Genomic DNA, 20962 nt, shown 5'->3' on the forward strand with positions numbered 1-20962 from the left:
GTTCCTTACAGGATACTCTCTACAATTTTCGTATTTATCTTATGCTTACAACTCCCATTGACACTATCATTAGTCATTACACATAACACACATTACAGTACAGTTTAATACTACGATTTCATAAATAGCACCATTTTTTATTTATGCATACTCTTAATTAATAAACAAAGAACTCTTTTAATTAAGTTGTCAAAACATATAATTGATCTTTTCTGTTTTACATCTTCAAGAGGAAAATTGAGATGATTAAAATTAAAATTTATATTTGCTATTTTGTTCAAATGATCTCTCGCATGTGATTTGAGATTATGAAAATGTTAATGCCTGCTAATTGCATATAATTAATCATTTTCATGCTTTGTAAACAAATACATGCTACGTAAATAATATAACATTTTGTCTCTAAAAACTTTTTTAATATTTTAAAATTATAACGTGTATATATATATATATTATATTCTCTCGCTTTACTTTACATTTTGTTCTATTTTTTCGTTGTTTGTCTAAACAAATTTTATCTTCTAAGGTATATTTGTCACAAAGCAAACGTCAAAGTTTTGAAGTACTTGCCCATTTCATTGTTTTTATAAAAGAAGATAACATACTTAGTCACTAACAAGCAAATGCTTTTTTTTTCTCCAAACTAAAGTAGATTTTTTTAAGATAAGCAACATTGCAAAAGTTATACGATTATGGATGGTCTTCTTTTTCACGGTAATATCTGGCCTTTTTTAATTTCTAAAACCTTTGGCTTGTTACTCATTCTGCCGGTCATCAAAGCATTGCTTCTACCAGAGAAATAATCCTCAATCTCTTGTAACGTTCTATCTTTAGTTTCCGGAAGGCATATGTAGAAGTATATCGTGCCAAACAAAGATATACAACCGTAAAGAATGAATGTACCATGGCGAGTGAGTACGCTGGCCAGGAACGGATAAGTTTTAACTACCATGAAGACAAACGTATGCGCGCACATAGTGGTCAGACCGCCGATAATACCACGTACTTGCACAGGATAAACCTCGCCTATCATCACCCACGGAATCACCAGAAAGCCCAGTGTACAAGTGATGGTGTATAAGAATATGCACATGACTGGCACCCACGTGGCGACGAGCGGTAGATCGTTCTCGACCCAGTAATTTTTCAACCACATATACCCGCCTAATCCTAGCATGGAAAGTCCGCATCCGATGGAGGATACCATCGTGAGCGGTCTCCTGCCACATCTTCTACATAGGACGCAAGCGACGATAGTAGAGGTGAGTCTAACTATCCCCAGTATAACCGCTGCTAAATATTTGTTCATACTTGCTCCCGAGTCCTTAAAGATCTCGACGGCGTAAAAAGTTATAACATTGGTGCCTGACCATTGGTATATCAAGAAGTACAGAAACAGCAATGTAAAAGGTTTGAGCGCGTTAGGTTTTAGCACAGCGCATATAATCTCCCGGAAACCAGTGAGTCGTTTGATGTTGTTCTTGTTAGAGAACTCCACCAAAGTCTCCATTTCTTGATTGACGTTGTAAGTACTGCCGCGGAATTTCTGTAACGCCTGCTTGGCCTGGTCTGGTTTGCTGCGCGATATGAGGTAGGACGGGGTCTCCGGGAAGAAGAACATCAACACTAAAGCGGTAAATGGCAAAATACCGCTGATAGCGGCACAGACGTTCCACGTAGCTATACTTCCTAGAGCATACTCTATCAGCACTCCTGTGCTGACACCGACGCTCGCAAGCGCAGTCAACATTCCCCGTAGATGCGGTTGTGTCACCTCACTCGTGTAGACGCGGGATGGTGCACCCACCATGCCCGATCCTAGACCGACGAAGAAACGACCGGCATATATCATGCGTATGTCGGTCGCGAACGTAATTAGCAGCCATCCGAGTACCGCTGGGATCTCCGTGATGATGAGTGAACGTTTTCTGCCTAACATGTCCATCATGTAGCCGGACACCAAGCAGCCGATCGGTGTGCCGATAGAGGACATGCTAGCTGCGAGAAAAAAAGAAACCGATGAGAATTAATACATTCTTTCCGTAAAAATAAAATCTTAGAAAAAATTCAGTCGACGCCAATTAAAAGTAACATATACTAGTAATGTAACATCAGTGTTTCCAGCAAACAAAGTGACGTTGTTTGTCATCATTTTGATTTTAATGATGTAAAAATACAAAATGACAAAGCTGACGATAAATAACGTCAGCTTGCTGGGTTATAATTTTGCACTTAAAATGTAATTGTCATGTAACATCATCATCTGTGATTTACGGACTGATTCGAATTTATGACCATATTTCTTTTAGAAAAAATAATAAACCTGAAAATTTTAGAATTTTACTTTTAAACATTTCGAAACTATTTTGTAATTGTTAGAAGTCTGCCCATCAATTTCTTGCGCAGTATATCTGAGATAACTCCCAAGTAAAGCATAAGTCATTATAACATCAAAATGACGTCAAAATAGCTGCAAATAGGTAACTAAAAAAATTGCTTTTCAATCAGTTACAACTCATATTTTTATGCCATTTTGATGTTATTGCAATTTTGTTGTTCTGCTTGAATGCTGATATTACCTTTGCATAAAACTAAATTTATCTGTTGTTTTCGTAATCTTCTGCTTTATGACATCAGTAGTGCGACATCAGACATTGAATACTAATTAGAAAGGAATTTTCCAGAATATTAAAATAAAGGACAAAATTTAATTTTGAAAAAATAAATCTAAAGGACAGCTACTTGAAATAAAAAACTTTCTTTTACAAAGGATTATTTTATAAAGGATGTATAGTTACCCCAATTGTATTACATTTATATTGCTGATGAGTACACAATTATAACATGCTGACGTAACGTTACTTTTACGTTTGTGTCGATTGGGAAGAAAATATCTCGGAAGAATTATAGATTCAAAATCCTTTCCAACGACCTACCGATCCACGATTCCTCCGTCGATCCCTCCTTGATGGGGATAATGCTGTCTGGCTCCTGAAGCTGCGGCAGAGCGATGGCAGAAAAGCCGAATGCCATGCCCGTGTTGACGGTACCGAGCTGGGCAACCAGGGCGGCCAAGACTTGCCTGATGGCGCTACTCCTAGGCGGTCGACCATCTTCAGGATCGCTGTTTGGGACAGAGCCGTTCGCCAGGTTCGTCCTCTCGTCATTGAGCAGCGCGGACTGGATTTTTGGGAGCAACGTCGAGTCCACCAGCGTCGCCTTCTCCGGGTCTTGTGTATCACTATTTTTTCTATAAAAAGAACGATTGTTAGTTACGACGGGAAAACAACTCTTAAATGTATGTGTATGTACGCTATAGTTGTGCCAATGCATTTATTACTTATATGTTATCTAGACGCGCGGCTAAGTACGTGTCGCGTTCCACGCATACACACGCGGAAAGTTAACGATGGAAGCAAAATTTTTGTATTCGCGATATTCACATTATCGCGCTTACTGGAACATTTATGTACAACGAAGTGAGGAACAAGCACAAGGTTACGTTTATGCAAATTACACGGTGATTAGACAGAAATTTCGATGACACAAGTATTATTAATTTTCGTTAAAATAAAAAGCAGAGGTATATATCGAGCGATAATGAAGTGTGCAATGACGTATTACCGTAATTATTAAACACGGAAATGTAAATTTGCACGCGCGAACTATTCACATGGGAAGTCGATGGGAATCGATTCGAGCGGACGTAATGGGTTTTCTATATAAATAAGCTATTATGTAAGCTTAAGAGTTTTAAGACACGCAAAGAAATTGACCAATCATAGTCGATTATTCTTCTCACATTCGACTGTGATTAGTTAATTTCTTAGGATTTAAGACTTAAAACTTAGGTAACAACTTATTGTAGAAAATCCATAATAAGGCTTCCTATAATAAGCCATTATCTAACTTTTAAGTCTTAAGTCATAAGAAATTAATCACAATCGAATGTAAGAAGAATAATCGACTATAATTGGTGATCAATTTCTTGCGACTTAAGATTTAAGGATTAAGTAATGGCTTATTGTAGAAAGCCCATTAGATTTTCAGCGTTCATTCGTCGGAATTGTTCTGAGAATACGCAAGTACGCGATGGAACTTTGCTTTGAGGAGCAAGCATTGCGCGAGAGAGCGAGCGATATAAACAAAACATCGGCTCATTACTATTTATTTGGTTTTACGGAAAGATAATAATTTATTTTCGTTCGTCGCGGCAGATAACACAGCAAATGCCAAACGTTGCGAAGTATTGTATAATGTGCGGAAAATTTTCCGCGCTAATCAACATGAAGAGATTATTTTGTTCGTCGATCGGTAATGAGCCCCAAACTCCTCTCTTCGTAAAAGCACGTCGTTACTGGCTGCAAATTTGGCTCGGATTTGACGACACTAAAATTAAATCTGACCTAAATGTTCCGCATTCAGTTTAGGGACATTGTCACTCAAGCGTCTTGGATATATATATATACATAATACGTATATAATAATTATTTTGATAATCTATAATTCGTTTAAATCTAGCAAAAATAAAAATCGGAACGTAAGTCGAGTGTAAGAGAATATCTGAAAGAATGAAGCTTTTAGGAGATGAAAATGGTACGTAAAAGGAATGTGTAAAAATATCGTTTTTTAATATATTTGATTGTCTCACTGTCCACCTCCTAAAGTTCTTTGTAGAACTTTAGTTACGTTTCTTTTATTTTCCCCTTACATTCGACTTATACTCTAATTCTTATTTTTATCAGGAAATACTAGAACTGACGATGGTATCTCATTAAAATTTCCGAAGGTGCCAATTTGGTAATTTCCTATAATTCTTGTTTTCAATTAATGAAAAATTATTTAGATATTATATATTTGTATCGTTAAAATTATTAGTATTACAAACAAAATAATATCAAAAAGCCTCATCAGTCTGGCTGGATTTTACTGTTAAATATTTCGGTGTGAATTTGTACGTATAGATACATATCCAGTTCTGCAAACTGCATGTCGAAATCGTTTTCAATCTTGAAACACAATCCTAAACTAAATTGAGATAATAATATCACAAATTAATTAAATTAACAAAAGCAATTTAATGATCGATGGAAATGAGCATCTTAAAAAACTGTAAGTAATTTAAGTACTAATAATATTTAGAATCCAGCTCAGACTGATAAGGCTCTTTTGATATCTAGCTGTATATTTGTATTATATTCACATATTTCTAATATTTTCTACTATTCCAACACAAAAAAGAAAAAAATTTGAAATGATTAGCGAAATTAAAATGGCATTATCAGCAATTCTAATATTAACCGAGAATAATAATGACGAACACAAACTTTAACTGTGTGTACAAATATTTACATTTTTGGGATGTACAAATATTTACTCTCTCCGTTTTAAACATTTGATAATAATAAATTAAACGTTTAAATTAAAATTGTTAATAAAAGATTAAAGTCAATATGATAATTATTATAAAATAATAATTTTACAAAATAATAATAATTAATAGAAATAATAGTAGATAATTTATATCTAGTAGAAAAAGTCATTCCAGTCTGTCACGGATAAAAATAAGAAAATGAAAAATAGAAAAAGATATTAATATAAAATACACAACTTGCTGAGTCGTTGCTATAATTGATCTAGTTCCGAACAAAAAAAAAATTTTTTTCCAATCGAATATATGATAAAATGTGTATATGTAGAATAGATATTTAAAACATTTTGCCTATAAACAAACACTGCACAATAGCATTATTATTGAAAGAACAGCGCCTAGTTTGCATGAAGAATGTAAAAGAAAAATCCTGACGAGAGAGAAGAAGAGCTATCGTTGAGTTCTCGCAGTTTGCGAGGCTATGTATGTCTGAATGACACAATTATCATATATTGCGACCTTTAAAATGAAAGGAAACTCATGTCACAAAGGATCGATTCGGCGTGTGCATACATATTGCGTTGATCTTCGATAATAGGAGGACTCATACCTATAATATATTCCTCGTAAAATTTTGTTATAATTCTCGATAATTCTGGACTTTACATAGAAGAGTGAAGACAAGAAAATCGTAAGGCCGTAAAAAAAAGAAAGAAAAATAAAAAGCCTTAGAGGTCTTCAGCACGAAGGTCTTATGTAAATTTGTGATAACAGCGATACATTTTTGCCTCTTCCGCTTGTTTATCGGGCACGAATAATAACTCCGTTCATGCGCGTGACTTAACGGAAAAGAATTTCCTTACTTAATACGTACGCGCGAGTTATTTCCCGTCATTACAGAAAAAATTAAGAAGTCGACGAACCGTTTTCCAAGCAACACCATAAAGAAAAAGTCAAAATGACGTACTTTGAAGTCATAATTTTTTGTTACAAAATTTGACTGTTTATTAACTTTAAGCATCAAAATAAAGTTATTTTAATTTTTTGTTGACTTTTATGTATTGTTCACGTGATCGTATTTAGAGCTGGGCATGTATTTAAAATACTTTTATTTGAAAAACTTATAAAACAATTTTATTTTGTACTTCAGCGGAGCACATGAAAATGTATGTTTTGTATTTTATATTTCATGAGAATATATAAAAATATTTTGTACTTCGTATTTTAGTAAATAAAAAATGATTGAAAAAGTATTTTGTACTCGTGAAATACAAAATATAAAATACACTTTTATTGCGCAAAAAAAGTATTTTAAATTAATATATGTCCAGTCCTGATCGTATTACGCAACCGTGCAGATCGACCTCCAGTACTTTTACTCGCACCTGTATTAATAATTTATATCCGACTTTCGAGAGATCGACGGCGTATTTTGTCACCTGTAGATACGTATGATATATGGCGAGTTAATGAAAATTATATCCTCTAAATTCTTTGGAGTAGAATCTCACTTTAAAGAGTGAAAATTGAGCCAATTTTGAAAAAAAGCATATCAATTTTAAATCTTTAAAAGTGAGACTTTATTTTTTATATAGTAAGATTCATCCTAAAAGTTTTAGAGAGTCCTTGAAAAAGAGTGTCTCAATTTTCAATTGTTAAGAGTGAGAGTTTATCTTGAAAAAGAGTGATTCAGTTTTTTGTAATCGTAAGAATGAGATTTTACTCTTAAAGTGAGGTACAATTTTAGAGAGACTGCGTTTTATCGCGGTTACAGTTAATAATTTCCTTCTTATTTTTATACCGCAAGTTTGAGACGTATTTAATTTATCGACCTCGGGTTTTCCGACGCTTTAATAATTTATCAAGTCAACGATACCGTTCGCGTGCGACGAGTTTGCAACGTGAGTCCACGATCAGATTATTATAAATAAAGGAAGCTATTTCTGTTTCAAACGATTGTCGAAGTTTGCATATCAGATCCAGCGCGTGTTCCGGACTTTTGCAATACGAATCCAGTCATTTGGATGAAAGCCAAACTTGCATACGCATGCGAATATACTAGGACTTAACGCTGTTTTCGCCACGCAGCTGCGGCCTTTGCTGATAGTTTCTACCGTGCGTTCCCGGCGTCCATTCACACTGCTGTATATTATTGAAATTCTACCGAAACAGTCACAATCATTTAAATAATGTTATGCAGTTCTATTTATAACAAAAAAATTATAGAATGTATATCCGAAGAGTTATTATCTTCGACAAAACGAATTTCCAAACTTGAAATTGAGAAATCTATTGTAAATCAAACCGAAGCCAATTGTTAAACCTGTGATCACAGATATGAGATACAAAACAGTCATATTTTTTTATTTGTTCTTTAACCGAAAAGAAATCTGCAGCCGAATACATTTTTATATAATATATTTCTATGTTAGGTAAGATATAAGTTTTTTTTTATTTTTTCATCACAAGAAGTATATATGCACACACACACACTCAATTCATCGCAATTAACGACTTGTTCGCAAAATTCGTCTGCAACGCGGTCGTCAAGTTTTATGATCTTTGAATGTCTGCCGAGTTACAGAAGAATACCTTCTAGACGTCAGACTGACATTCTTGTCAACAATGAACATCATTGCTGCCGTCTCAACAGACAAAGCGGTCTCGTGACGATTCAACATATTATTGGACCGTATTTCTCTTTGTGTTGCACCCTTGGTTGCACCTTGACTTTGCATATGAAGGCCGTGCGGAGACGACACTTCAAGGGTATCGTTCAAGCAACCGAATTAGAACGCAAGAAGGATTTCGCAAGATTTTCCATCGAACGCTGGTGTCGTATACCCACGGTCACTCTTTCATTGCGTTTCGACGGAATTTTCCGCGGGATCTCAAACGTTATGTTATTTATCCTGCAAACATGAACAAAACGACAATCTGGAGATAGCAATTCACCCATGCTTCCGCTAGAAAGCGAAATAACTCACTGTGCTGAGATAACTAATAGAATAAATATAAATATATTGACATCTTCTTTTTAATATCCTAGCAATCAGTTTGAGTGTCCTATCTAAAAATCTTGGTGGTCTAATAAAATTATTTTCAGATCTGATCGTTTAAAAAACGAATAGTAATCAGCATGATGTTCAAAAAGCATAAAAGTCAAATATATAAATATTATTGTTGGACAAAGTCCATCTAATAAACAAAACATTTATATTTATTTAGGTATTCTGTTACACACATCGCTGTTTACTTATTAACGTGTGGAACAAAATTCACTTTCGCTATCGTTTGACTCAGCAGATGCTTAGATAATACATTTTCGTATAACATGTTTATGCAAAAAGAGTTAAAAATTTTGTGCAATATATTACATGTTGCAAAACATTTTTAACTTTTTTTGAAGTTTGTAAGATGATAAAGATATTTAAAGATATCGTAAGAGTTTCAAAAATTCGTATTGTTCTTTGAATAATGCATGAAGTATGCCATTAGCGAGTTAATTACCATAGAAGTGGATATTAAGAGATGGACAAAGAAAAGGTGTATAATTATGGAAACAACCGCTTGACGTTATATACGTAGAACATTTGGAACAGATGCTGCCCGAGACTCGTAGTCTAATGATGCTTTTGGTTTCGGAATTATCAAGTAAACGTCCGCATCGCGTTGTTCCACGATTGCTGTATATTTTAACACAGCCAGATATCGGTCATTTACGAAAACATGGGCTCGAAAGAAATTTTCAATAAAAATTAGACTGGATGTTTTTAAAAAATAATTACGATAAAATAAGAAAATTTTTATTTAAGTTATGAAATTATTAAATATAATTATCAATCTTGTTAAACACTGTTTTATGTGTATATAAAACATTCATTTTAGCCGTTTTTTGCAGAAATCATATATATTTTATACATCACTAAATTGACATTACATTTGACATACGAAAATGTTTTAAGTGTGTTAATTGGTTGCAGACAGGTTCTCTGTCATAACTAATCAATAGACTTGAAAAATTTTTATCATACCACAACGTAACTTTAAAATAAAGACAAAAGGCTGAATACAATGCGATGCAAATGAGGTTTGTATGATTCAATCAGCTAATGAACTAAAAAAATTTCCTAACCCAGTCCAACGGTTCACTACGTATAATAGGCGATGCTAAGCGGATTCGCAAATTCTGGCACAACATGGTGGAATTGCTCGCGCGATTATTTTCGTGTCCACGTTGATTTGTATACGAAGGTTCAAGTGTAATGCACATAAGCGTATGCACGCGTGCGAACTGCATCTCTCAGTGAACGTTACATTCGACCGAACGTACGTGTCCCTGGTATTAATAGCCTAATTACATCACGTCATTTCAACGAAGGTAAATATGAGCGAGGAGACAGCGACTGTAAATCGTCTCGGAAAACGGCATTACATTGTAACATGTTGCGAAATATGGAGTGTTTCCATCGCAAAGCGCATTAGCGATCAATTGGCTTCACAAGCCTCCGAGACACCGATCGTTCAAAAGAGGCATCGAATAGAGAAAGAGAAGAGACAGAGACGTGTTAACGCTTATTATATCATACAAGGTAAATGTACTAGTTCGTGGACATGACCTAATTAATGGGCGAGATGGCAAATTTTTTAAGTGTTAAGCTTTAAATACATGGATTTTAAATAAATTCTTATTAAATTTTTATAAACACGAATTTATGTAATGTTAAACATATATATCATCAAAAATTTAATATTAAAAATTTTGTCATTTTGTTCGATAATTGTAGGTCCATTGTAGTGTCCACCAACTGTTCACTAACTGATACATTTACCTTATATTATACATATAATTACATATGAATACACACGCTGCGGATTTCCGCGAAAGCAGTTTTCCGGTCGTCACGATTCAAAATAGTGCGATAGTGCTTTAAAATTACGTGGACTGTCTTCACATTGTATCTGCTGATCGTGTCGCCGAAGTTTCAACATCGCTTTAAACACCAGAGTGAGATTCACGTCATTGTCTGAAGATGATTCTGAATTGTGGAGAAAAAATTGTGGAAGGAGGGTCGTTTGATGTTTAAGGGTGAGAGCACAAAGTCTTGCATAACGCACAATACAAGGCATAAGAAAATGAAAAAATTAATCAAAGTCTTTTATTTCTTTCCTTTCTATATGAAATATAATGAAAGGCTAATACAAGAATCTGTGCTGCTGCTTTTTTAAGAATTAGCAATTCAGGATATAAGCATTCTCGGTATCTTCCGTCGATTAGACTTTTAGACGAGAGCTTTGTGTTTCGAGCTTTGTGTTTTGTTACCTTTTCTTAATATAAATCGTGTTTCTCCGTGTAACGGCTTATGTAACGGCGACACAGATTTCATTGTATTATGGCTTAATATATCGTATTATTATTAATTTACACTCATGGGAAGGAAAATCGAAGAGGATGAGTTTCACACGAGAGAAATGTGTTATCATTGCGCTGAAGTGAAAAAGTAACAACGGCGCGTCATCATCGTCATTGTTCTCGACTCGATCACATTTTCTCCGCTTCATTTACCTCGATTCCGTCGTTAACTAATACATCCTTTCCTCACAAGGTCGCCAATCGATCGTGGCGCGCAAAAAAACTCAACGCGAGAACTTTTACGACCGTCTTCTTCCCAAGTGTAAAAATATCTCATCTCGCTCGTCTCCTATGAGCATCGATTTATTATAATTGCCCGATTCTCATCTCGCGAAAACGGAAGACAAATGAAACAAGTTCTTTAATCGATATTAATGAAATTGAGATACGTTATGAACAAATACGCGTCAATATCGTGACTAATCTTCGAACGATAATCAATATGATATAGTTAAATAAATTAGATAAACAAGCGTATCAAACGTTGTTCACGTCTTTCGCGGTAATTTTCAGCTTATGATAACGCACAGTTTCAGCCATCATGGATTAATAAAGAGTGGGTGGATTCGTGTCACATTAAAAGTCAATTAACATTACGTTAATAACGTAGCCCGGCTGATGACGGTAATAATACCGTAGTAAAAACGTGCAGATCGAGAGCCATATATCGCCGATGTCAACCGACGTAATATCAATAGATTAATTGCATCAGCATTCCAATATATTATCCACTATCAATAATATTATCTATCCAGTCTACTACAACTGGCAAATTTGTCAAACGTTAGAGAAACATATTTGTTTCACAGATAAAATCGCATTGCTAAATATATAATAATTGCTTCGCGCTGCACGTCGTAAAACGCGCGCCCGACAACGTGACGAGGACGGCGACAAGATGACACATCTTTTTTATATTCGATTAGAGTTCGCGCGCTATCAAGGAGCAAAAGACGAAGCTTTGATTGGACACAATTCTCATATTAAGTAAATAGATTAAAAGTTTAAAATTAGACATTAAAGTTGCATCTCCTCGTCTATTAGAGATTTCTTAAAGATTCTGATTCGATCCAGCTGAATTTCAACCGAAGACATTAATTTTGTTTTTTTAAATCATTCCCATTCGTGTATTCTCTTATAATTTCGATCGTAGTACACCGCACTGATCAACGAATTTTGTAGAAGCTGCGCGTTTATCTGCTTTATTAACAACTGATAACACGATGCGATCGTATATTCCAAAATATCGGAAATTACATATATTCTCCGAAAAATATTTATCCATTCGTAATACATTTCGACAAGAAAGAGGGAACGATTTCGGAGAAAAGATTAAAAGACTGTTAAGTAATTTCCATTGTCGCGGTCCAAGATCCAACCGTAGCATCGTAAACATGAGATTTCGAGATAGATTCATTTGTTGAGTCATACGTATACATTTGTGACAACTCTCGACTTTGCCCTGCGTTTTCTCACTTTTGCTCAGAACGCGTGTTTGATCACAGATCATTTGTATGAATCTACCGCGATTCCGTTTCGAACGCAGCATACGAGAAACGTAATTCAAGGATAACAAGAAAGTCAAAATAATGTTATATTAACTAAATCGTAACAAAAAAAATAACGTAACAATTAATAACATATAAAAAAGACTCTTCTGTGATAATTAAAATTACAAAGTTTAAAAATAGACTTTAAGAGTCTTGCAGGATGCATAATTATTTTATTATGTATAAATGAACAACAAGTGTTTTGATGTATACGTTTTTTTAGCAAAAATTTAAAATGTTTGGGATATCCTTGTTAAGAATATGTTACTCGCTTTATTTAGTATGTTTGCAAATATTAAAAAAATGTAACAAGTACGCGACTTTGACACATGTAACATTGAAAATATTCACTGAAGAAGACCGTTATTAAAGGTCGAAACGTTTGATCAAAACACTTGTTGTTCATTTATACACAATAAAATAATTATGCGCCTTCCATCCTGCAAGACTCTTAAAATCCACTTTTAAACTTTGTAATTAAAATAATATAAATTTGGTTAATAATTAATGTGTACATTAAATTGACATTATTTTGACTTTCTTGTTCTCCTTAAGAAATAAATAACACAAAAATGTATATATAATACTTTTTGTAGGGGTAAGGTAGAAAGAAGGAAGTTGCTCGTCACTCGAAATTAAAGTGAAACCGTATCGGATTGCTAACTTCCAATCTAACGATTGTGACTCAACGAGGAATGTAACGTGATGTAATAAGTGTAACGATACCGTAATAGCTGAATTTGCGATGGGATGTCATACAAAAAAAGACTCTAATTCTCATTCTAGGGCTTCTTAATATTGTCCTCGGTTTCCTAAGAAACCGCTTCGAGAACGCCACGTGCTGTCAGCCTGGAACGATTACGTCAGTGTCAAAATAAACTCCTGTATCTTTTTTAGCCACGCGATCACGTTTACTCTTTACTCGTCGAATTTAGAATGCTTGAATTTCAAGGCGAGCGCAAGAATGAGTACGAGAGAGAAAGAGAGAGGAAATGCTGAAAAGGAATTTTTAATGTGACCTCAGGGATGCATTATACATCAACTTACTCTGCCATAACGCAGGTCGTCGTTGGATGGCCTTTTTCGTGTATAATGTAATAATATGGTACAGGTATATATCACAGTTCGCTCATCACCACATGGTACGCCGCTCATCACCCATTTAGGATTCTCCACCTTGTTTGATTAGTGATGTTCGCGAACCACGAAGTTACGATTTTCGAGGATATCAAGGATCCTCGAGAACTTTACTCTCAGAGACTGGCCAGGAGACCAATCGTGCGTCCGATCTGGTAAAAGCCCACGAGGGTCCTCCTCCGTGTGCGATGCATCTGCTTAGTCCGCGCCGTTTTTTCCGTTAGTCTCGTATATTCTCGATAGGGACTCCTTTTGTGTATTTCCCTTCCCTAAATCGCGACCCCTAAACACCGCCGCGTGCGAAGAGCGGACTCGAGTGACTCGTGCGAAAATCCACTGTCTACTTTACAGCTCGCGCGAAGCGAATGTACTGACGGCAACAGGTCCCGAAAGCTTTATATGCCAAGCTGTCGCTGCTCGTAGAAGAAAGAGAGAGAAAGAGAGAGAGAAACCAGCTGGGACGGTCTGCGACAACAAGGCGCATGCGGATGAATAAGAGAAGTAAGAATTTTGTTTAATGGAAGAGAAGAGACCATGACACTTAATATAGAATAAAGGGAACTAATAAATTTGGGGCCGTCAAGTAGCTTCGCGCTTTATTCGATCGACTCGTAATCTATGGTTCCGAGTTCCGATAACGTGCTCCAAATTTGCGGCTCTTTTCGGACTTAAGAGTGTCTCTCAATTAAAATAGAGTTATTATAATTGTTCTACCCTTACGGAGCCGACATGAATGAGATTTGTGAAAACTAATACTCGACGCGATTTGGCTATCTGAGGGTAAGAGACTAGCCCGATAATTAAATTTACTAAATTTTTTCTCCCTCACAGAAATTTACTATCTAATAAATTTAATACTAATCAATTTATTATTTTGAAAGACAAGAAGATTAATTACTTATTTGGAGAGTACTAGAACTACTAAACAATAATGCTTTTAATACTTAAAATGAGTAATTAATTAGTTAATTACTGTCTTTCAGTATTGGTCAGTATTAGATTTCTGTAAGGGTAACTTATTTTTCTTTTTTTTTTTTTTTTTGACGGCAACGATACTTTGGATAAACGAACGATATTTTTAATATGTATATATGTATATATTTGTAAAAGAATTGAACGTAATTATATTATAAACGCAATATATGACATAAAATAAAAATAAATATAAATAGAAAAAAATTTGTAATTGCAGGAAATTAAAATATTGCAAACGCTCGCTAATAACTAACGATGACGATCATGTGAATGTAAAAGCGCTTCTGATACGGTAGCACACGTGATCGCATGCAGCGATAACAACAATACTTGCGGATAACATAACATAGTTTCCAATAAAATTTTACTGTCGCAACTATTTTTTTATTACCTCGCGTGTCTATGCTCGTCAAATTTTTCGCATTTTGAAAGAGTTTAGTTATTTATGTAGGCGTAATTTATCGCATATATCGATAAAAGCCTCGGCCACACAGGACGTACGGTTACATATTTTTATCTGAGAAAAATAGTATCGTATCTTGACGCGGTGTTCGCGACATAAAATTGTCACGATTGTTGTTCGTGAAACATTTCCTCCGCATTTACGTAAAACACGATAAATTCAGTCTCATGGATTTAAGATGTGATATCTCTGGTGCTTATAAAATTATTCCACTTTGATGTAAATGAAGGAGAACAAAAAAAAAAGGAAAGATATAATCAAATGAAAATATGTAAGATGTGTTTAGGCTATAGCATAAAAAAACTTAAACTGTTAGCTGTAAATAGTAAGCAAATCAACATTGTAGATTTCCATATACTACTTGTTATTGTCTTACGTCTAATTTGCCGATTCGCTTATTGCTTACATTTTTTTTACCTTATGTCTTTTTATTTGTCACTGCAGTAGCCTTTATTCTACGTGCCGTCTTACGCATTTGCAAGATTCATCATGCATCAATAAATGATCCATTGGAAGAAACTATTCTACCATGGTGAATGCAATCATGAAAAAATACGTCAGAAAAATTGCAGATCGGAGACATATACAGTTCCCAAGAGCGTAAATGCAAAAGTCGCTTCAATAAAGAAAATTGACTCGTGAATGGAAATTTATGACAGTCTCCATGTAAAAATGTGCGAACTCGAGCACGATAAAGAAATAATGATATAATGATATAACGATGTAACGTAAGCACTTATAAATGTGCGATAAGGTCGAATAGGAGATAATTGTAACGAATCTCTCAGAACCGCTAAAATGATTTAATATTTACTCGATACTCGACTTCTTGACGTATCGTTCTCGATATTCTCACTGCGATAAAGGAGTACCAATGCTAGCATTTCAAAGTTTAATCTTTCGATTCCCAAGCGGAACAAATCACTCGTTCCAAAAATAATCTTTTCTGAATAATTTTGCAAAAATATTTTGACAATTTTTACGAAAGAAGAATTTTGTAAATAAAAATTAATGCATTGTAATATCTTTATGTATTGATATATGTTTATTTACTACATTTTAATATTTAACTTTTAATATGATAAACAAGCTGTTGCATATAAATTTTTTTTACAATCAACCGCTCGTCGCACTTGGAAGCTCATGTCTGGAAATCAACATGGTAGTCGAAAGATTAATTAAGGAATAAAGAAAAACAAGAATATAAAATAAAAAATTAAGTATACCATTTGCATAGCAACAATTTTAAATACAATTCAAATCGAAATAATTCTATATAATTAAGTTAAATTTTTTATGTACGTAGTTGAGGGATAAATGTATATTTATATTTAACATAATTTGATGTAATAAAATATCTATAACTATATAATATATATTATGATTTCGTATTTTAATATTGTTTAGAATGATATTAATTAAGCTATCTAGAAACCCACATCGTGTGAAGATTAAGCTTATTTAAGAGAGCGTTAATTGGTTAATTTTTTGGTCACGTCTTCACATCGGTATTATCAGTCCATGGCCGTATTCCAATATATACTGTCAGTACTAAAAGTTCACGTTATGTATACTATAAATTTAATACTGACAGTGCATGTATATCAGAATACAGTCAATATCGTTGCGTCCAACGGTTAGTATATTATCAAATTTGAGCATGACGAGTCACGCGCCTGTGGTAAATGAAATGTGACAGAGACGGCGAGATAACCTCGGTCTGCGAACACACTCGGTCACGCGGATTTATGCAAACACTGTAATCGTTGCGTATAGTATATGTATGCGGAGAAATGGAGTTATATATGTTTGATTAGGCCGTGCGAGCAGCACGAGAATTCTTGACGGAATTGCAAAAACGCCTGCAAAAAAGCGCGACCGTTTATATTCATACAGTAATTTTTACACATTTGATGCATTAAAAAATTAAACAACATCGACGGTATAATTTTTTATCATTCTATCATAAAGAATTGAGTGATTTATGTCTTTTAATTTTCTGAATTCTTCGTTTCTGTATTCCGGGTTTTGCTTATTATTATTCTGTGATGGTACCACACGTGCATATTATTTATGATGCCTTTAATCTTTTAGATATCAATTCAGAGATACGCAGCGTAATTATCAATAATTGGAATAGGATTTCATGAAACGCGAAGATCTTACATAAAAGACAGTTGCTATAACAAAAGAAGATGGAAAACTATTAAATTCTGCATCGTTAAATCTCTATCAGCAATTTTATAAAAAATATAAAATGTGTCGTATATGTATATAATTGTTAGCCAAAATATCCGAAGACAAATTGCGAATTTTGAATGTATATTGAATAATGTAGTACGCGGAACAACATTTATCAACAGGCCTGTCTTATCTTATCCGAATCGAATTGGCACATCGAATTGCGTCAATATGCGTGTACCGTTTACATTTCAAATCGCGGATAATCCAGTGACCATGACGTCGACAACAACGACATTGATAGCAGTAATAACAAGAAGAATGGGCAAGAAAAAAAATCAACGTTTAAGTACTGGATACTTACTGGGCCGTTGATGGCGACGATATGTCTGTCTCGCAGCTTGCGAACGTCTCGTAATTCTTGTTTCTGGACATGCTGGCGGAGAACTGAACACGTACATGACCAGTTGTGGCCGATGAAATTGTTCTCAGTAATTTATCGTGGTCACGAGTTTATGCTATCAATCCGAGCAGTCATGTGCTCTCCCGCGTACGTCTTGCTTTCTTTAATTCCGCTTATTTTCACGCCGACGTTCATGTTAGTTGTATTCTGACAAGACACAGCGGAGACCGCGTGTCGCATGTTCTTATAGGAGACTGAAGGATAGAGAGCGAATTATGTAATAGAATTATTCTGTTCTCTCTAGAAAATACAATAGAAATCTAGGGAATAATTGTGTAATTTCAATCGAAATTCTGAGACCTCTCAAAAATTGAGAAATTTTTTATTCCTATCCATGGAAAACAAAGAAAAATGATCAAATCCATGACTGGATAGGATTGCGTTTCAAGACTGAAAACTGTATTCAGCGTGTAGTTTGCAGGATTAGATATCGATTTATGAAAAAATGACATATTCGATCATTAATCGGCCAATATGACATCAAATTGACATTATTATAACATTTTTGTTTTTCTTTATCTTAACACACTATCGTTATTCATACTTTTGTCATAAAACACACTTTGTCACAAGATACACTTATCTTAATACTTATCACAATGCTTTCATCAGCAAATTTAAAACTTCTCCACAATTTATAGATTTAATTAATTTATTAATCTAACATTAACAATAAATTAAATTATACGTTATTAAAATAAATCCATTTTTCTTTCAGTTGGAAGAAAACATAAGAGATATCAGAGAAATCGAAATAAAATCGAAGAATGTGCACACATTTTCAAAAATATTCATTGCAAAGTCTTGTGCACAGCTAATGATGCACACATGAGATTAAAGCAAATAAATGCATTATAGTTAGATAGAAAGAGCGAGAAAGACAGAGAGCGCAGAAATAGGCACAAATGATTTATTGATATTTATTTGCTTGTAAGTATTCGCCTGCAGTCATTGTAACATGCGCTCGCAGTCTTATCTGAAGTACAAGCGATTATACAGCAAAATGCATGCATGTGACCGTCGGCGATTAAGACGTATTACGCAAGTTATAAATCACATATGGTTCATTTGGCGAACGCGGTGAACGAACGTTTCGTAACAACGGAATGTTTTAATTGTTCCAAACTAATCTTCACTTCATGTATGAAAAAAGACAAACTCAACTTCAATTGTCGCTCTTTAACTCGGATTTTTATCTTCTTATAATTCTACATATGCTTATAAATTTAAGTACATTAAAATACCTTCCTCTAATATGTCGTTTGCAGGTTACAATTTGCTCGAAGGTAATTTAAGATAAACTTATTGAAAGGAAAACTATGCGATTAGATAACAAAACGAAAAAAATGTTAATAGGTAATTTGGAAGAAAAACTACAGGGTTAAAGCAATTTTCGAAGCGATAAAATTTATTTTAACGTATTATTATTGTTAATATTTTACTTTATTATTGCTATGCAAGTTTCGCGTGCTTTAAAAAAGTTATTAAAAAAATTAATGTAAGAATTCCATTGACGTTTCAGATCGTAAATTGTAATGTATCTTATCTTATAGTTTCCGCTAATAAATTGAGGTGAATGATTCTCAGTGATGAGATGAATCATTCATTAATTAACTGCAATGCTTACGTAAGATCGTCTACGAAAAGATACACGATTAATCGATTCTGCAAATTTAACTGCAAATATTCCACGTTTATTCATTTTCTTTTTTTGTGTATGATTTATATAACACCTAAGTTAAATATAATACCTCCTTATAAAATGACGTAAAATAATCGATACTCAGAAAATGTAATAAATTTACAGATGTGGAAGTGAGAAATGAGAACATAATTCTAGAACATATGAATTTTTTCAAGTGATACTCGTTTTCGAGAAGAATCGATTTCTAGGGAGTCAAGATGAAGAGCAGCCGTTTTGGAGCAACGCTGACTAGTATCATGAGTCGACAAATAATTAATCAATTAAGAAGTTTATTACCGTTGTCACGTGCTATGAATTAACTCGAGTTCATGCCTGCAGTATAAATATCCCGATTCCAGCATTTTTCTACTCGCGTTTTCCAATCCATAAAGCTATGGCACATAGAAAAACTTAAACAATAAGACGTAAGCAGCAAGAAAATCAACATGTTGGATCTGCTACTGTCTAGCATTATGATCTTTACTGTATTTGGCCAATTCACTTACTGCTTACATCTTACTGCTTAAATTTACGTGTGCAATACACTTTAAGCGACGTCTACCAATGAGATTAACTTCAATCTCGGTTCAACAATCTTCATCTTTTTCTTAGAACTAGAAAAAATAAAGCGTTAGTTGAACCAAGATTAGATTAAATGATAAAAATGGGTATTAATCTACGAGAACACACTCTCCAATATCCTTTTTACATAGGAATATAGAGACGTGTAATTATCTGTTCTGTCTACTTTCGCAAAGCATTTTATAATGCACGAGACGCAGGTGTGAATGGCGTGAGTGTCGGATCTCGCTGGATGCGCGATCGGAAAAGTAAAAAAAAAATCACACCGATCGACAATTGAGCTTGAGCAATTGTCTCTAACAGGTTTTTCCACCGAGTGGAAAAGTACCGATGTAAAAGATTCACGTAATCAACTGCACGCATTGGAGCTCGCATCACAATTACTGTTGCCATCGCCTCCGGATTTGGACCAGTGTCCAAGAAATAGTTTCAATAGTACAAACGTAATATATAGATGACAGCGGTCATCCTAGCATATATATCAAGCTACATGAGAGTCGATCAATTTATTATTCTTCGAGCTAAATACAAATATACATCGATGTTTTTCTGGTTTCAAAAAGAAATCTGCGGTAGGAGGATCAAATCTGATGATCTATAAAAATTCATTTGTACATTATTTTAAAAAAATGCTGTAAAAAATCAGAGCGATTAGTCAGAAACTTTTTTCATTTACTAAAGACGGAGAACAGTTCAAAAAGCCAAACTCTTCGGCCAAAAATCGCTTCGCGCTTCTTTGGATGCTTTCCATTTAATGGCACAAGTCGGTAAAAACATCATTCTATCTTTTTTGACATTTAGAAAGTAACAAATACAATATATATGTCTAACTTGTGTCAATTTGTGTCCTAAAATGGAAAGTAGTCTTGATCGCGATCTATCAGCCGCACTTCTTTATTTTACTGACATGTGTATGTACGCACAATTCATTATTTGGAAGCGAAGATGGCAATCGTATTCATTATACGCTTGTTATAAAACAATAGATATTCATAGAACAGAGCCGTGACCGTTTGGCACGTGAAACAAAAAACATCGTTGTCCGCTGGCATGCTCGATCGAACAAAGTGCACTCGCGGCCGAAGTGCATTAGTGGACTTTGTGTTCTCCAATTAGAATAAACTTGACAAAGAAAATCTCTAT

The 20962-nt window shown here is 34.4% G+C and overlaps 1 protein-coding gene across 1 annotated transcript; it reads right to left on the reverse strand.

The window, feature by feature from the left end:
* Positions 1-466: 466 nt before the first annotated feature.
* LOC108774116 (facilitated trehalose transporter Tret1) lies at positions 467-13824 on the reverse strand. Its single transcript, XM_018540133.1, has 3 exons — positions 13382-13824; positions 2937-3250; positions 467-1998 (listed from the first exon to the last, which is right to left on the reverse strand). Exons 1-3 carry the CDS (start codon positions 13387-13389, stop codon positions 710-712), a joined length of 1611 nt encoding a protein of 536 aa, XP_018395635.1. The 5' UTR covers positions 13390-13824; the 3' UTR covers positions 467-709.
* Positions 13825-20962: the final 7138 nt, after the last annotated feature.

Source organism: Cyphomyrmex costatus, unplaced genomic scaffold (assembly GCF_001594065.2).
Source record: "Cyphomyrmex costatus isolate MS0001 unplaced genomic scaffold, Ccosl1.0 scaffold235, whole genome shotgun sequence".
Taxonomy (NCBI): Eukaryota; Metazoa; Arthropoda; class Insecta; order Hymenoptera; family Formicidae; genus Cyphomyrmex; species Cyphomyrmex costatus.

Bases quoted from the DNA above. Each gene is read 5' to 3' on its own strand.
- LOC108774116 (XM_018540133.1), bottom strand. The intron at 1,999-2,936 runs GTAGGTCGTTGG...TTTTTCTCGCAG, and splicing joins GACGGAGGAATCGTGGATCG to CTAGCATGTCCTCTATCGGC.